The sequence below is a fragment of the Malurus melanocephalus genome, unplaced genomic scaffold, assembly GCF_030028575.1.
Source record: "Malurus melanocephalus ecotype Western Australia unplaced genomic scaffold, MMel_1.1 scaffold_94, whole genome shotgun sequence".
Lineage (NCBI taxonomy): Eukaryota > Metazoa > Chordata > Aves > Passeriformes > Maluridae > Malurus > Malurus melanocephalus.
The window spans coordinates 619,918-633,361 of NW_026623326.1; the positions used below are offsets into that span (position 1 = coordinate 619,918).

Consider the following 13,444-nt stretch of genomic DNA (forward strand, 5'->3'; position numbering starts at 1 on the left):
CCCTGTGTCTACTCACTGTCTTAACCACTGGGCGCCCCATCCCTGGAAATATTCACAATCAGGTTTGACAGGGCTCTGAGCAACCCGATCTAGTTGAAGAAGTCCCTGCTTATTACAGGGGAGTTGGACTGGATGGACTTTAAAAGTCCCCTCCAGCCCAAACTGTTCTGTGATTCTATGATACTGAAAGACATCTATAGTTAAGACCAGCTCTGTAGGTGGTGTGCAGTGTCAAAGATTTACAWTTTTGGTCAGCTGTAGATCCTGTCTAATCACAGAGCCAGTCCCTGTCCTCACCCAGATGTAGTAATTTTATTGAAAGATAGTGTAGCTGCAGTGCAAAGTGATTGACTGTGAACATCCATGAAAGGTGCCATGCAGCCTCAGAGGCTGTATTCAAGAGAGGCAGATTCCCTATGACATTTGGGAGCTGAGCAGAGATTACTTCAGATCTGAAATAAATGGMAGTTTAACTATTTTATTGGTGGCCAAAGGACTGCTGTTGTGAAGTGAAACATTAACAGGAGGGTGAAAGAGAGCCGGGATTGCTCAACGAGGTTCATCTTCAGGCACAACAGAGCTGGGGTCGTCCAAGGCGCAGGAAGTGGCCGGAATGGCAGAAGGGAACAGCACACCACAGCCTGCAAAAGAAGCCCAAGCTGGTGAGGAATTTTTAAAAGATTTCTTCTTGTTAATTGTAGGAGAAACTGAAGGCAAAAMGGCACGAGGAGCAATGAGAAGTTTCTTCAGGTTACAGGTTGACTTGTGACCAGATGACARCCTCTTAAATACAGATTAGGTACTTGATAATGTTAGTGGTATTAATCTAAATGCATTTACCATTTTGAGTCTGTAATGGCTGGTGAATAGAGKAGAGATGTGGGTTTGAAGGCTTCTGGCATATTTTCCTGGTTGTTTAAATGATTTGATACATCATTTTCTTAAATTACTTTGAAGTTTGGAAGAYGTCTGCAGGCAATGGAAACCAGTCTTGATCTGTCTAAATCAGTTAAGCCCTGCTCTTTCTTGTGATCAAAGAATTGGAGAAAATAAGCCAGAAGAGATCTCCAGAGGTTATCATGTCCTTCCAGGGTCTGGTCATTAAGCCCGAAGTGTTGCTTGCACACATTCATCTAGTTTCTTAAAACCTTATCTCAGAAACAGAGAAAGAGGACAGAAATACATATATGGTAAAAGGGCTATAAAAGTATGGCTAGTGTATATGAATTAAAAATAAGTCTCATTAAAAGAAGACTCATTATTAAAAGACAAGTGTGGCTGAGCTGAAAATTAGGAAGGGATTGTACCATGAGATGAATGCAGGTAAAAAATGAAGAGATTAGTTGAGTATAGACAGATTAAGATGCACAGCACTGGAGCAAGGAGAGGTGAGAATGTGAGGATTGTAACAGCAACATGAAAATGCAGATTCTCTTTCTGAGGATTTGGGAACCAGAAAAAAATTAAATTGTGAACTGAAAGTCATAGCAAAATGTATTCATGGGAACTTCTGGCTATGYAAGGCATTTGGTAGCTGAATATTATGTTTAAGCATGAATCATCCTACAGACTCCCCAGTTGCATAAAGGATAACTCAGAAAAGAGGAAATTTTACTGAAAGCAATCCTTGCTTTCACGCTTATGAGGTGAMGTTGTTTGGGACAAGATTGTCAGAGAAATTCAGGAGGACACCTCATCCATGTAACTGCTCTGGGACAGRACCTGATATTTATGCAGTCCCTAACACATTCTTATATAACAGACATCATGGGTTTTCTGAACCCTGCAGGCTGAGCCACGCCATCTCTGTTCCAGTGCTCATCTGTCCTCACTGAAAGGGAAATTAGAAAAAGGAGCCCCAAATCTTCTTTACTGAAAAAAAAATCAGTTATTTATCTCATCCACAATGAAAATGGATAATAGTTCATCTCTCCAGCTGTTTTTCCTGTCAATGGATAAGAGTAGTGTTTTGTAGTCTTTTTTCCCAAATTTCATTATTTTCTTTTCAGAGTTCTAAAATGGTTTCTCCTATTTTGCAACACCATTTTGGATTCATACCCAGCTGTTCCCCAGGCTTCTTCACTCTGATTTTGGACACAAATGAGAGCGCCATGATGGCTGTGCTGAAGTTTTCTTTGCTTATGGAAAAGCTGAGGACCTGCATATTTCATGCTTTCCTAATCTGATGGAGAATCACTGATAGGTACTCTGAGAGGGATTTCCCAGTTGTCCACTATTATGGGCATTTCATATGGACCCTATTTCCTTGTGAGAGGTCAGAGACRCTACAGTTAGGATGTATCACATACAGAGCTGCTTTAGCTGTTATTCCACTTATCCTGTCACCAAAGAATAAGACAGTAGTTTAAGAGCATTTTTTCCAATCTGAAAGGACTGTTTTGTAATCCTTATTCTCCTTTTGGTGCTTAGAAGGGATTATTTGATCAAGTATCTCTCTGGCTGTGGAGGAACACTCCTGGAGGAACAACCTGCTTTTTTAAAGGCAGCAGTGATACTTGTTCTGCTTTTGCCCTTCACAAGGGAAGTGGTGCAATATGGTATTCAGCACTTGAAGGTGAATTTCATCAGGCTCTGATGATCTGAGCAGATTTGAGATATCCAAATATTATTTAAGCAGTTTTTGTCTCATTTCACACTTACTCCTGCTGGTTCATTTCAAAGGTGTTGCATACCTTGTTGCAATTTATTTTTTTAGTGAAAATAACAAAAAAGGACACACGTTTCCTGGCTTCTCTGGATGAGCTTTTGTTTGCTTGTTTTCTGGTTTAAATAACAGCTTTTTATTTTTCTTCCTCTTTCTTCAATATTGACAGCAGTTCTAACACCTTTTCTTATTGCCTTTTGTGTCCCCTTGCTAGCTGTAGTTCATTTTTTGCCTTAGCTTTGCAGGCACACCTCTACCRCTCTGTGTTTGATCTGTTTGTCTATACTTGTCTTCAGAAATGCCACCTTATTTCCATTTGTGGTACAATTCCTTCCTTATTTTCAGTCCAGCWGCACAGGTCGCCTATCAAGTATTATTCTGCATTTGTGTCTTATGTACTTGCAAATTTATTCTCGTAAACTTGTTTTTGCTGTCTGCTRCAAGTTACCATTTATTGCCAGACATTTGAATTCCTTTTCTCTCTTTCTGTTTGAGAAGACCTTCTGGCAGCTAATGACCTAAACAGCTCTGCAGTGTATTAGACAAGTAGTGTGTTAATCCTGCTGACTGATAGGGGTTTTCATGGTAGTATTAAAAAAAAAAAATCATTTAGCTTATGTGATGCACAGGGCTGTATACAAACAGAGGAAATATAGCTGCAGGAGGCTGAAAATATTAAGGCATCACACTGCAGCAGCATGGGAGCACTGTGCAAAGGATGGTGAAACCTTTCCTGTTTTCATTTGTATTATTCCTTTAATAACTCTGCTGCTGTGTTTGCTCTGCTCGCCTGTGTATGGCAGAATACAGCAGGTTTCTACTGGGAGTTGTGTAGAAGTACTTGGGGCATGAGGTGCCAGTAGAGGGCTCAGAAATATTTCTGCCAGGGTCAGACTTGCAGGATACGAGTACGTGCCAAGCTGGTGTGTAGAGACAGGATCCACGTGAGCAAGACCTGTTCTGCCCCCAACACTGGGACTGCTTTGAGTCACTCGTGCCCAYGAAATGGGCTTGACAAAGCTGAGCTGCCTGGAGGCTGGGCCCAGCTGAAAGGCAAGGCTGAGCATGTGTGCAGATCACTSGGAGGGTTGAGGACAAGGAGCTGGTTTGTGGCAATACCAGGGAGGTACCAAACTGTTGCTTTGCCACTGCTATAGAAGAAAAAAGGAACAAGAAAAAGGTAGAACTTTCTGGCACCATCTGAAGTTTGCCCTTCTAGTCAGCTGCCCAGTTGACCCCATGTTTAGCTGCCCAGTTAGCAGGAGTGAAACAGGATCCCTGGGGMTTTTCAGAGAAAGCAATGCCGGAGCACATGAGTGAATGTGGAAAGTAATTATACTTCCTTTGTGCAGTCTGTCACATCTGATTCCCCTGTGTAAGTATTCTCCATGTCTTGGTAGCAGTAACTGAAGCCAGGTGAAGGATCTGTGGTGTGGTCAAAGGCTGCCTTCCTGGTTTGTCAGCTGCAAACCTGGGTCTTGTGATAACCAAGCACTATCAGCAACTTAGTGCTGGACCTAAGGATGAATTTATGCAGACTCCTTGTACCAGCTGTGGATTCTGGGTGTGGYCTGTGCTTTGCTGATAAGAGAAAGGAGAAATATTTGGGAAAATTCTTTGAACATTTGCCTTTTAAAGAAACCAAGTGTAAGGGGAAGAAAAACCCTCTGCACTGCACCAAGGATACAGCAGAGTCACAACCTCTGAGGATGGTTTATGGGAAGGTTGTGAATTTTGCTCTGTAATTGCAGCTGGCACTGGAAGAATACTGATGAAGAACTCATGTTCCCATGTGTGAAGGGCATGGAAAGAGAGACAACAGTGTACTGCAGGGAGCTGAGCACACATAGCTGCAGGGGGAATGCAGGGACTCCCTGTACAGATAGGCTGCATTTGCCACATTTGGAGCCCCAAGGTGGCCTTCTGGATAAYAGAAAGTAGAGAGAGGGGTTGGGGCTGCTCCTGAGTGTTGGCTGTGACCCCTTGTCCTATGGGAAAAGGCGAGGTCATTCTAGGGAAYTGGTGTGGGAATGAACCCTGGGTCACTTCACTCCTGCTGTAGCAAAGAAATGATTTAACACAGTGCAGGCATCTGTGACATCCAGTGTCCAAGGGTTTGCTGTGATGAACATTTTAGTAATTGTGGCTTGGAATGTGTGGCTTTTCAGTGGAATGAGATCCCTGCAGAGAAAACCTGTCATTACCACATTGGGAGGGAGATGCACACTAAATCCACAGGCTGTAGGTGTATGTAGGACCTGGGATTTTTATTCAGCTCACATCTGTGCAGCATCCAGCACCATGCTGGGCTGGTGCACGTACAATAGCTGGGGGCATGCCAAATAACAGGGAGGTCTGTGCCACGAAGTGCTGACAGTCCCAACCTGTGACTGATTTAGGCTGTGTTCCCTGACTCTTCTTGAACTCTGGTGTTGTCTTTCCTGGTAGCATCTCCCTCCCCTTTCTGCCCTGGCTGCACAAATGTGCTCAATTAGGGTTAACTCAAACTGAATCAAACTTCGTGCCTGAGGCTGGAAATCTTCCCAGTCAACTCACCACAGCCACATAGCATGGTGGGAGACAAGGCGAGAGGGGAGATGAACGCTTTTCAGAGAAACGAATCCAAGGAAACTTTGTTCACTTTTATTTCTGCAGGAGATGATCCCCCCAAAGGAGATTTCCCTCTTCAGAAAAAATCCCCGGTAAGTGTTACTGTTGGTTTCCTTTGCTTTGCTTTCTGCTCAGCTTGTTCTAAACATTGCAAGATCTCTCTGTTCTCTCCTCTGTTGTGCTGTGGCTAGAGACAAACACCCTTTCTTGCAGAGGGTTGAAATAAGCCTTAACAACTCAAGGCAAAAATCCCTTCACTAACCTGATTAGGTTAAGAAAATGCAGCTTAAAGGGAAAACACAAACTGTCTGAATGTTTGGGGAAAAGGGTAAGGMTTTTTATTGCCTTTTTCCTGTGCACTACTTTCCTTGTGGGAAAGAACTTAGATCTCTGAAGTGGATGGGGGTGTTGTGCATAGGAGGGAGGGAGTTGAACTCTGTTTAGTTTGATGAAACACACCAGGGAAGGGTACCCAGATGCTGAAAAGCAGAAAGAAGGACAGGGATTGAGGACAGGCCTCTGGTGAGTGTGACAGAACGCAACTGCAGTGCCAGAACCTTGGGTTTACATCTTTGGCTCTGATTTAAAGCCTAATTGAGRTGAATATGTTGCTGCCTTGCAGCTTTGATGTTTGTGCAGGTTTTCAGGCTAATTCTTGTTGAGTGCTTGACCCCTAAAAACCGTTCACTGCATTGGCTTCAGGGAACTTGGCTTGTATTGCAGCTGCTTTGACTTGCAGGATAATATGTAATACTTGGTCTTAAAACGCACAGTCATGTCATTAGCAAACCAACTATTTAGCTCAATTTTAATTACTGTGCAGGCATTAACTATTGGATATCCAGAGCCCCTGGGAAATACTAATCTTTATCCCATTCTGCCATTAGTCAGCAAGAAGGAGAACTGAAAACAAACTTCTCCTGTRATGGGTACTTTAAATGAACTTCCTTTTTTCCAAAGACAAAAATTATCCACTTCCACAGTATCTTTAAGAGATCCATAATCCTGCAGATCCCAGGCTTGCTGTGGTAGCTAAGCACTGCAGACTATCTGTGTTCATGAATCCAGGCTTAACCTCTTTGCTTTTGCTGGGGCTCTCTACTGAGCACAGTCCTCCTCTGCAAAAGCGAGCAAACTGCATCTGGCTCTCCACATGGATGAAAGCTTCCCACTTTTGGATGTCCAGGCAGGCCACAGGCAGGTCAGTGACACAGTGGAGAGAATACATGAGGGTTTCTGCGTGTGCTGATGCCATCTCATGACGTACAAGCCAGATGGAAGTGCCCCTGCTTGTAAGTCGTATCTCTGTGTTTGTAAGCACTTATTCAGAGTCCTGGCTCAGGCACTTGGGAAGGTTTAGTYGGGAAGTCACTGATCCCTGCTCTCCTCTCCTCTCCCTCCTTGCCCCTGCTCCTCAGTAGGAGGTACCCATCCCAGAGCAGGAGTGGCTGAAATGATTTAACTGCACCTAAAATTGGTGCAGATAAATCCATTGGGATTTGTGCACTGGGTGTGGAGGGGTGGGTTCAGGCAGCAGCACTCCTGCCACCTGTCCACCTGAACAGTCACTCTCTGCATCTCCACCAAATGTTATTAAATGCCATGAGCACTTATAATGAGGTCTGGGAAAGAGGGGAAGGAAGAATAATCTCTGCTGTACAATTTTGCTTCCAATTTTAGAAAATTCCTCCCAGCACCCACGTGAAACATAATCTGCCTCTTAYGGATTTTCTTCTTTTATATGAAAAACTTGGAGAAAAATATTCTGTGTGTGCATATGGCTGTGTGTTTGTGCATTTACAGCTTATTTATGCCACCATTTCTAGGCTGGTCTAAAAGCAGGAGGCCCCAGTGCAGTTTCCAAGGGAGCACACTCTTTTTTACAAGCCATATTGCTGAGCACAATGGTTTCAGAATAAATAATAAATTAAATGGGTGATTATGTATCTATTTCTGTAAATTTAAAAGGTCAAGGGTTTCTTATAAAAAGACAGCCCATAAAAGTGAGAAATATATATATTATATATATAAAATGGACAAAAATATTTGTCTTTAGAGGGTTACATAATGGAAAGTAGGGAGGAGGTGAGAGTTGTGGAGTTTTTATTTTTTTACAATCAGTCTCCTTTGTTGCTCTTTCATAATGTTGCRGAAGACAGTGTCATTAAGCTAGACTCTTCTAAACTTGATGCCATTGCTTTGGGAATCCAAATAAGCTTAGGTCTCTTGGTGGTGAAATAAACCTGAATAAACACATCTATTTTGGTACTGAATTTGCATTTGGGACTCTGGGAAGAAATACAGGATTTCATTATTTCTGACATGAGGCACAGAAATGCATGTGAAGAGTTCATCTCTCTACACTGACCCATACCGTGGCTGTTTAAAACCATAAATATAGTTGCAGCTGTTAATATGACACTCCCCCCAAATCCCTCACCAAATCCATGGCCTGCCCCTCTCTCCTACTAATTGGCAGAGGCTGTGCAGTGCTGTGAAAACCTGCTTTCCTGTTGTGAGGCGGTGGAGTTCCTAAGCAGCTGGAAGCTGAAAGCTGATTAGCTCAAACCAGTGTGGGGTAGCAAGAGGGACAGAGGCCCACACAAGGTCGTGCCAATACTCATCTGTTTAATGCCTTGTATTTTACTTGGGAAGTGCTGATGTTAGTTGGACTAAAGTCAAGCTCAGTGAAAGAGTGGCCACACTCAGGTTTGACAGTCCTATTGCTGGGGTTTTCTGTAAGTTCTGATTAATAAATTATCCATAGCTATGCCAGCAATCTTGGAATATGAAATGGATGCCATGCCTGTCCGAGTGCCGGACAGAGGGTTGATGCTCTGCTTCAGTGAGTGAAGTTTGCCACAGTTTGGCACAAGGGAGGTGCAGAGATTGACAGAAGGAGCAGCTTCACACACAGAAGCAGACAGCAGATCCCCGAGTCTCCCAGTTTCTGAGGCAAAGTCTGGTACTAGAAGAGGRAGCAGTTTTGGGACAGGGTGATAGCTTTATATGAAGTACAGAAGAAAAGGCATCCAAAGGTGTTTTTTCAGTCTCAGTGCCTTTTTTRCATTGAAGTGGAGAGTTGGTGGCACCTTTCTCGTGGAGGTCCTGGAGCTACAAGCATGGTGGGCTGCTGACAGCCCATGAATCCCCATAGCRGTCCTTACTGGGCCCACATCAGCCAGGCTGATTCACTGGGGAGTCCTAATCAAAGCAAGAGTAGTGTGAGGTCCAGTCTCTCYTTTGAGTCCAACTCACAGGCCAACCAAGCAGCAGTGGGCACTTGGTTTTTGGACTGAGCTCCTCTCCACCACCTAGACTCTGTGGGAATTTGTTGCTRGGGTGAATGCTTTGACAGAATTGATATGTTCTTGTTTGTCTCCTACAGAAACTCTGTGGCACCAACTACCCCTTGAGCATTGCCTTCATTGTGGTGAAYGAGTTCTGTGAGCGSTTCTCCTACTATGGCATGCGAGGTATGTGGCCTCTGTCTGGGGAGTGACATCCTGGGATCTTTACACACGCYGGATTGATGTTTCTGAGTTGTGCTGTGTGTGATCTCAGCTGTCTCTCAAAGTTAATTGGTATCTTGGAATGCAGGTATGAGCAGTGTACCCTAATATTATTCCTATATCTGCAATGAGAAGAAGTTGGGACTAAAGGGCTCCAAATATACCTTCCAGTCTAAATTATTATACAGTTCTCTGCATTAAATCTGGTTTTCTACTGTGTGATGTCTTTCAYAGTTGTGTGCAATCAGTGTGTTTGGGAATTGAATCTTACAGGCRCCTAATCTGTAAATAGAAAATGTGCATAAACAGAACTACAGGTTACAGTAAGATAAGCTAGAAAATACATTTTTCAGTTAAACATAAATGTTTATGAGCAAAGAATGTCTGATATATATATATCTCATTTTAGCTTCTCATGTGTCAGAGATTATGAGGAACTGGTCTGGAAACACAAATCTTTCCACAGCAGTGCTCAGTTGCTAGACAAATCAGTAGTTTTTTTGCCACCATRATCCTGCTTACCTGCAGAGACACACATTAATTATATGATATGATTTTTTTTGTTTCCTTTTAGCTGTCCTGACACTGTATTTCTTAAGCTTCTTCCACTGGGATGAGAATCTCTCCACTGCTGTGTATCATGCCTTTTCCGCACTGTGTTATTTCACACCTGTCATCGGAGCCATCATGGCAGACTCGTGGCTGGGGAAATACAAGTAAGTGGAGCCATCTCTTTGATTAAGTCAGCATGGATCGACACCACACAGCCTGTGCAAGGGCAGTGCTCTTTGTGCTCCCAGTTTGGAACTAGCTCAGAGTGCAGCAAAGACACACCTATGAAGGTCAGCTCCTCTCTGTTAACAGAGCTGATCTGTTTGCTCATGCTCTTTTGTGCTCCTCTTACACCCAAAGGCCAACAGGTAACAAAGCTGGGACACATTAAATATCACAGGCACACTTTTCCTGATTTCAGGAAGCTGAGGTGTAGAGCAGTTAACCCTCAGTTTGCCAAAGTCTGCTTCTGAGCAGGATTCAAAGATAGTGGCAAAGCAATGTCATAATGTAGATCTCCCAGATTCAGATGAAATGTCAGTAACTATGATGCACTTACACTTCTCACAGCATAGGGAGTGTATCAGSACACCCACTTTTATGCCCGAGAGACCTGGGTTCTCTCAAATCATCTCCATCAGCACATAACCAGGTAAACTCTTCCTGACTGAGTCCTTAGGCAGTCTTCCCTTCTTATCATAAGTCATGGAGCCAGCATCTGCCCCAGAGTGGTGATGAGCAGCTGGATATAGGACTTTCTTTGCTTGGCACTGTTTGTTCATTGTCTGAGGAGTCTTGGCTGTCAGGGTGATGAAGTCTGACTAAACCCTTCTCTCTAGGACTAAGCATATCTGGCAGAAGAGTCTCAACAGGAAATAGCTGCCATATGCCTTTCCAGAAGGAAGTTCTTCACGAGCTATCAGTGTCCTTTTTTCTCTGTGCTCAATTTTAGTCATTCTCTTGTCCCTTTGAATGAAAAAAATAAGCGGGGATTTATTAACTTCATTATTTAAGGTCACTTAACAGTATTTGCTGGTATTTGATGATGTCTATCTTGCAGCAGGATGCTKAGAGAAGGTAAATCTTTATACAGACTGGTGTGTTTGGCAAGAGACTTTCCCTGGAGTAATCCCTATAACTTAATGGGAGGTGGCTTTTGCTGTAGTAGCTGGACCTTTGCCAATACCATGGAGAGATAACAGATTRGAGGGGCTTCTCAGAATGATCTGATGTGTCTCTAAATTAGCTCTTGTAACAGGGTTTGCATGCATCTGGTACCACTTCCATGCTCAAAACTCACAGGACTTCTTTCTCTGTTCTAACAAGTCCTTTGAATGTTTCATCTACACATGAATACATAGATTTCTCTTAATCTTGAAGGTGATGAGGAATATAATACACTCAAGAATCTGATCATCCTACTCAGATTCCTTTTTCTCCCTCACCAGCATATGGGAGGCAGATAGATGAGCTCAGTCTTTCAGAGGTACTTAGAACATAAAACAGACTTACAAGGAGGAAAGCACCCTCCTTATTCAGGTTTGTTGGTTAGGTGGGTTGAATGTGGGTAACAGTCTTTAGAGATCCCTTCCAGTCAATACACCTCCTACAAAATGCCAGTTATTAGTAATCTGGAAATCAAGTTGGACCTGAAYAGTGCTCTTCTCTTTGCAGTCTTCCATGCGTGACAAGACTGGAACACTTTTCATTTATTCTGCTCAGTAATGTCTACAAATAAAGCAGGGGCTATCCCTCCTTAATCTGAAMCCATTTGCATATCTATTCCTTCTAGTGCACTCAGTGTTGACACAAAGGAATTATAGCTGCCCGCTGTACCAGTGGCAGAACAAACCAGCTCCTTGTGTGTCTGCCAAGTAGAGCTGCCGTATCAGCAAGCATGGGCACACTGTGTTTTCRGCACCTTCAGTCACTGCTGTTTGCTTTCCTCACAGGACGATCATCTACCTCTCCATTGTGTATGTTGTTGGCCATCTGATAAAGTCAGTCGGTGCCATTCCATCCCTGGGCAACCAGGCAGTTCATGTGTAAGTAGCCCTTGATGCCACAGTGCTGTAGCAGGTTGGGATGGCAGTTGGTTTGCCCAACTAATTAGTGTCACCTTCATCTAGCCAGTATTTTGGGGACTGTGCATGGATTACTTTCATCCAAGAAGGGTTAGGGATGTCTGAGTAAGAGCAGAAGGGTGGATCTGGTGTGTAAACATGCCAAATGGAGTTGGAAATCAGCATAGAGACTCTAATCCCTTTGACACAGGCACCTGGGATCACCCCTCTCTGCTATACCCTGCTATTGGTTTGTCTCCTCCATCCAACTGCCTGCACCAGGCTCCTTCCTCCCTCTGCACAGCTGTCCAGCTCAGCAAGATTCCCCCRTGTGCATGGGAACACAAAACTGAAATACATTTTCAGATGACAGGGGAAGGGTCTGTCTCTTCCACAAAATACAACCCTCTAGATTCTGAACTGATAGGCTTGTCAGAGTAATGTCTCTGGAAGCACCAAGCTGGTTTTGTCTGTGTGGTCATGGCTCAAAAAATATGCACATGCAGGCAGGAGAACATGTGATTTACAAAACAGTTTTGCCCCAGACCTGGCCAGTCCTGATACTCTTGTTCCCACAAACATAATCTATCAGGCCAACAGTGATATTTTAAAAACCACTGGGAAGTAGAAAGAACACAAGAATGAGCCTAATTTGAACAGTTTGTCTGCTCTTACCCAGGCTAGAAGGCTGCAAAAAAATACTCCCCTTTTCTTCTTTCTCTCAATTGATCTCTGAAATCTTTCGTTGTAATATGAGTAAAAAAAAATTCCCAAGATCTCTGATCTCTACAAGTCCATTGGGCCTCAGAACAACAAGAAACTGACAAAACCAGTTTGGTTAACTAACTGGTACAGAATGCAGAAATTAGGACAATTAATTTGTTTTTCACACTTAGCTGGCTCATCCTCACTACCCATGTGCAAAAGACAACATTATCAGAGGAGTCATGGTTGGGTGACACTAAAATGCCCTCATAAACACTGGAAAGGTTTTGCAATGGTGATATTTTTGTTCTTGCATGAAGGGTCCTGTCTATGCTTGGTCTGTTTTTGATCGCCCTTGGAACAGGAGGTATCAAGCCCTGTGTCTCTGCATTTGGTGGGGACCAGTTTGAAGAGGAACATGTAAGACTTCTTTTCTTTCCTAAAATCTGCAGTGTCTGCTAACTTTTTGTGATCAAATTCCTGTTGTGCTAGAATAAGGGCCAGTTTGCTAAAAAGGCATAGTAAGATGTGAGGTAGGATGGTKTACATAAAATTTGAAAGAATCTAGATGCTTCAGGAAGGGAAAATGACAGCAGAATAGGATTGGTACTGGAAAASGTAGGTAATAATTGCATCAAGTCATCTAAATGTTAATTGGACATCAGAGTAGTTGAAAAATCCTGTCTTCCATATCATGAAACTSTATGTATTATGAACCAATACACTGCAATGGAATACAGCAAATGAAAGAAAATATTGTATCACCAGTCTWTGCTTCTGTGGGATTATTTTTTCCATAAATCAGTCATAGTCTGTGTCTCAAATGTTGTTCAKAAAAAACTAGGAAATTCCAGTGTTTTGAAAGTAGTGCCAGAATGTTCTCTGGATATTCCAGAATGGGGAGTTTTAAAGAGTTGAGGAAATGTTCTTGTTTAGCTCTATTTGTGCTCTGTGTCCTGTGAATTGTAGTTCAGGTGCTTTGTGTCCTCATTCTCTGTCATGAGTGCTTAGCTCCTCATCTGCTCTAATCGCAAACTCACATTATTCAGCACAGGGGCTCAACCAGGGATAAGGTAGTGCTTAAAGAAGCAAAGCAGGTCAGGAAGTGCTAATCCTCAGGCAAAATGCTAAATTTTTAAATTGACTTCAAGTTAAATAGATTTATGTTGACCTAACATACAAATAAAAATTTCCATTTTTTTCATGACAAGTATTCAAATGAGCAAKTTCTGTGCATGGCATAAGTCCTCAAATATGTAGAAAGCCACTGCTACAAAAAAGAAAATAAGTGTTGGGGTCTGTGATGAGTAGGCTTAAACTCAAAAAGGATTATTTAA

General features: G+C 42.9%; 1 protein-coding gene across 4 annotated transcripts in view; it reads left to right on the top strand.

Moving 5' to 3' along the window:
- SLC15A2 (solute carrier family 15 member 2) overlaps positions 1-13,444 on the top strand; it is a 66,312-nt gene that overhangs the window by 20,015 nt on the left and 32,853 nt on the right. For 2 of the 4 annotated variants that reach the window (XM_057368560.1, XM_057368559.1), the window contains 5 exons: positions 5,321-5,367; positions 8,664-8,751; positions 9,362-9,503; positions 11,292-11,384; positions 12,428-12,527. In XM_057368560.1, the coding sequence (XP_057224543.1) occupies positions 5,321-5,367; positions 8,664-8,751; positions 9,362-9,503; positions 11,292-11,384; positions 12,428-12,527 (470 nt within the window). Of the gene's footprint in view, positions 1-555; positions 663-5,119; positions 5,368-8,663; positions 8,752-9,361; positions 9,504-11,291; positions 11,385-12,427; positions 12,528-13,444 lie in introns of those variants that run through there. The other 2 variants (XM_057368561.1, XM_057368558.1) reach the window with 2 other exon arrangements.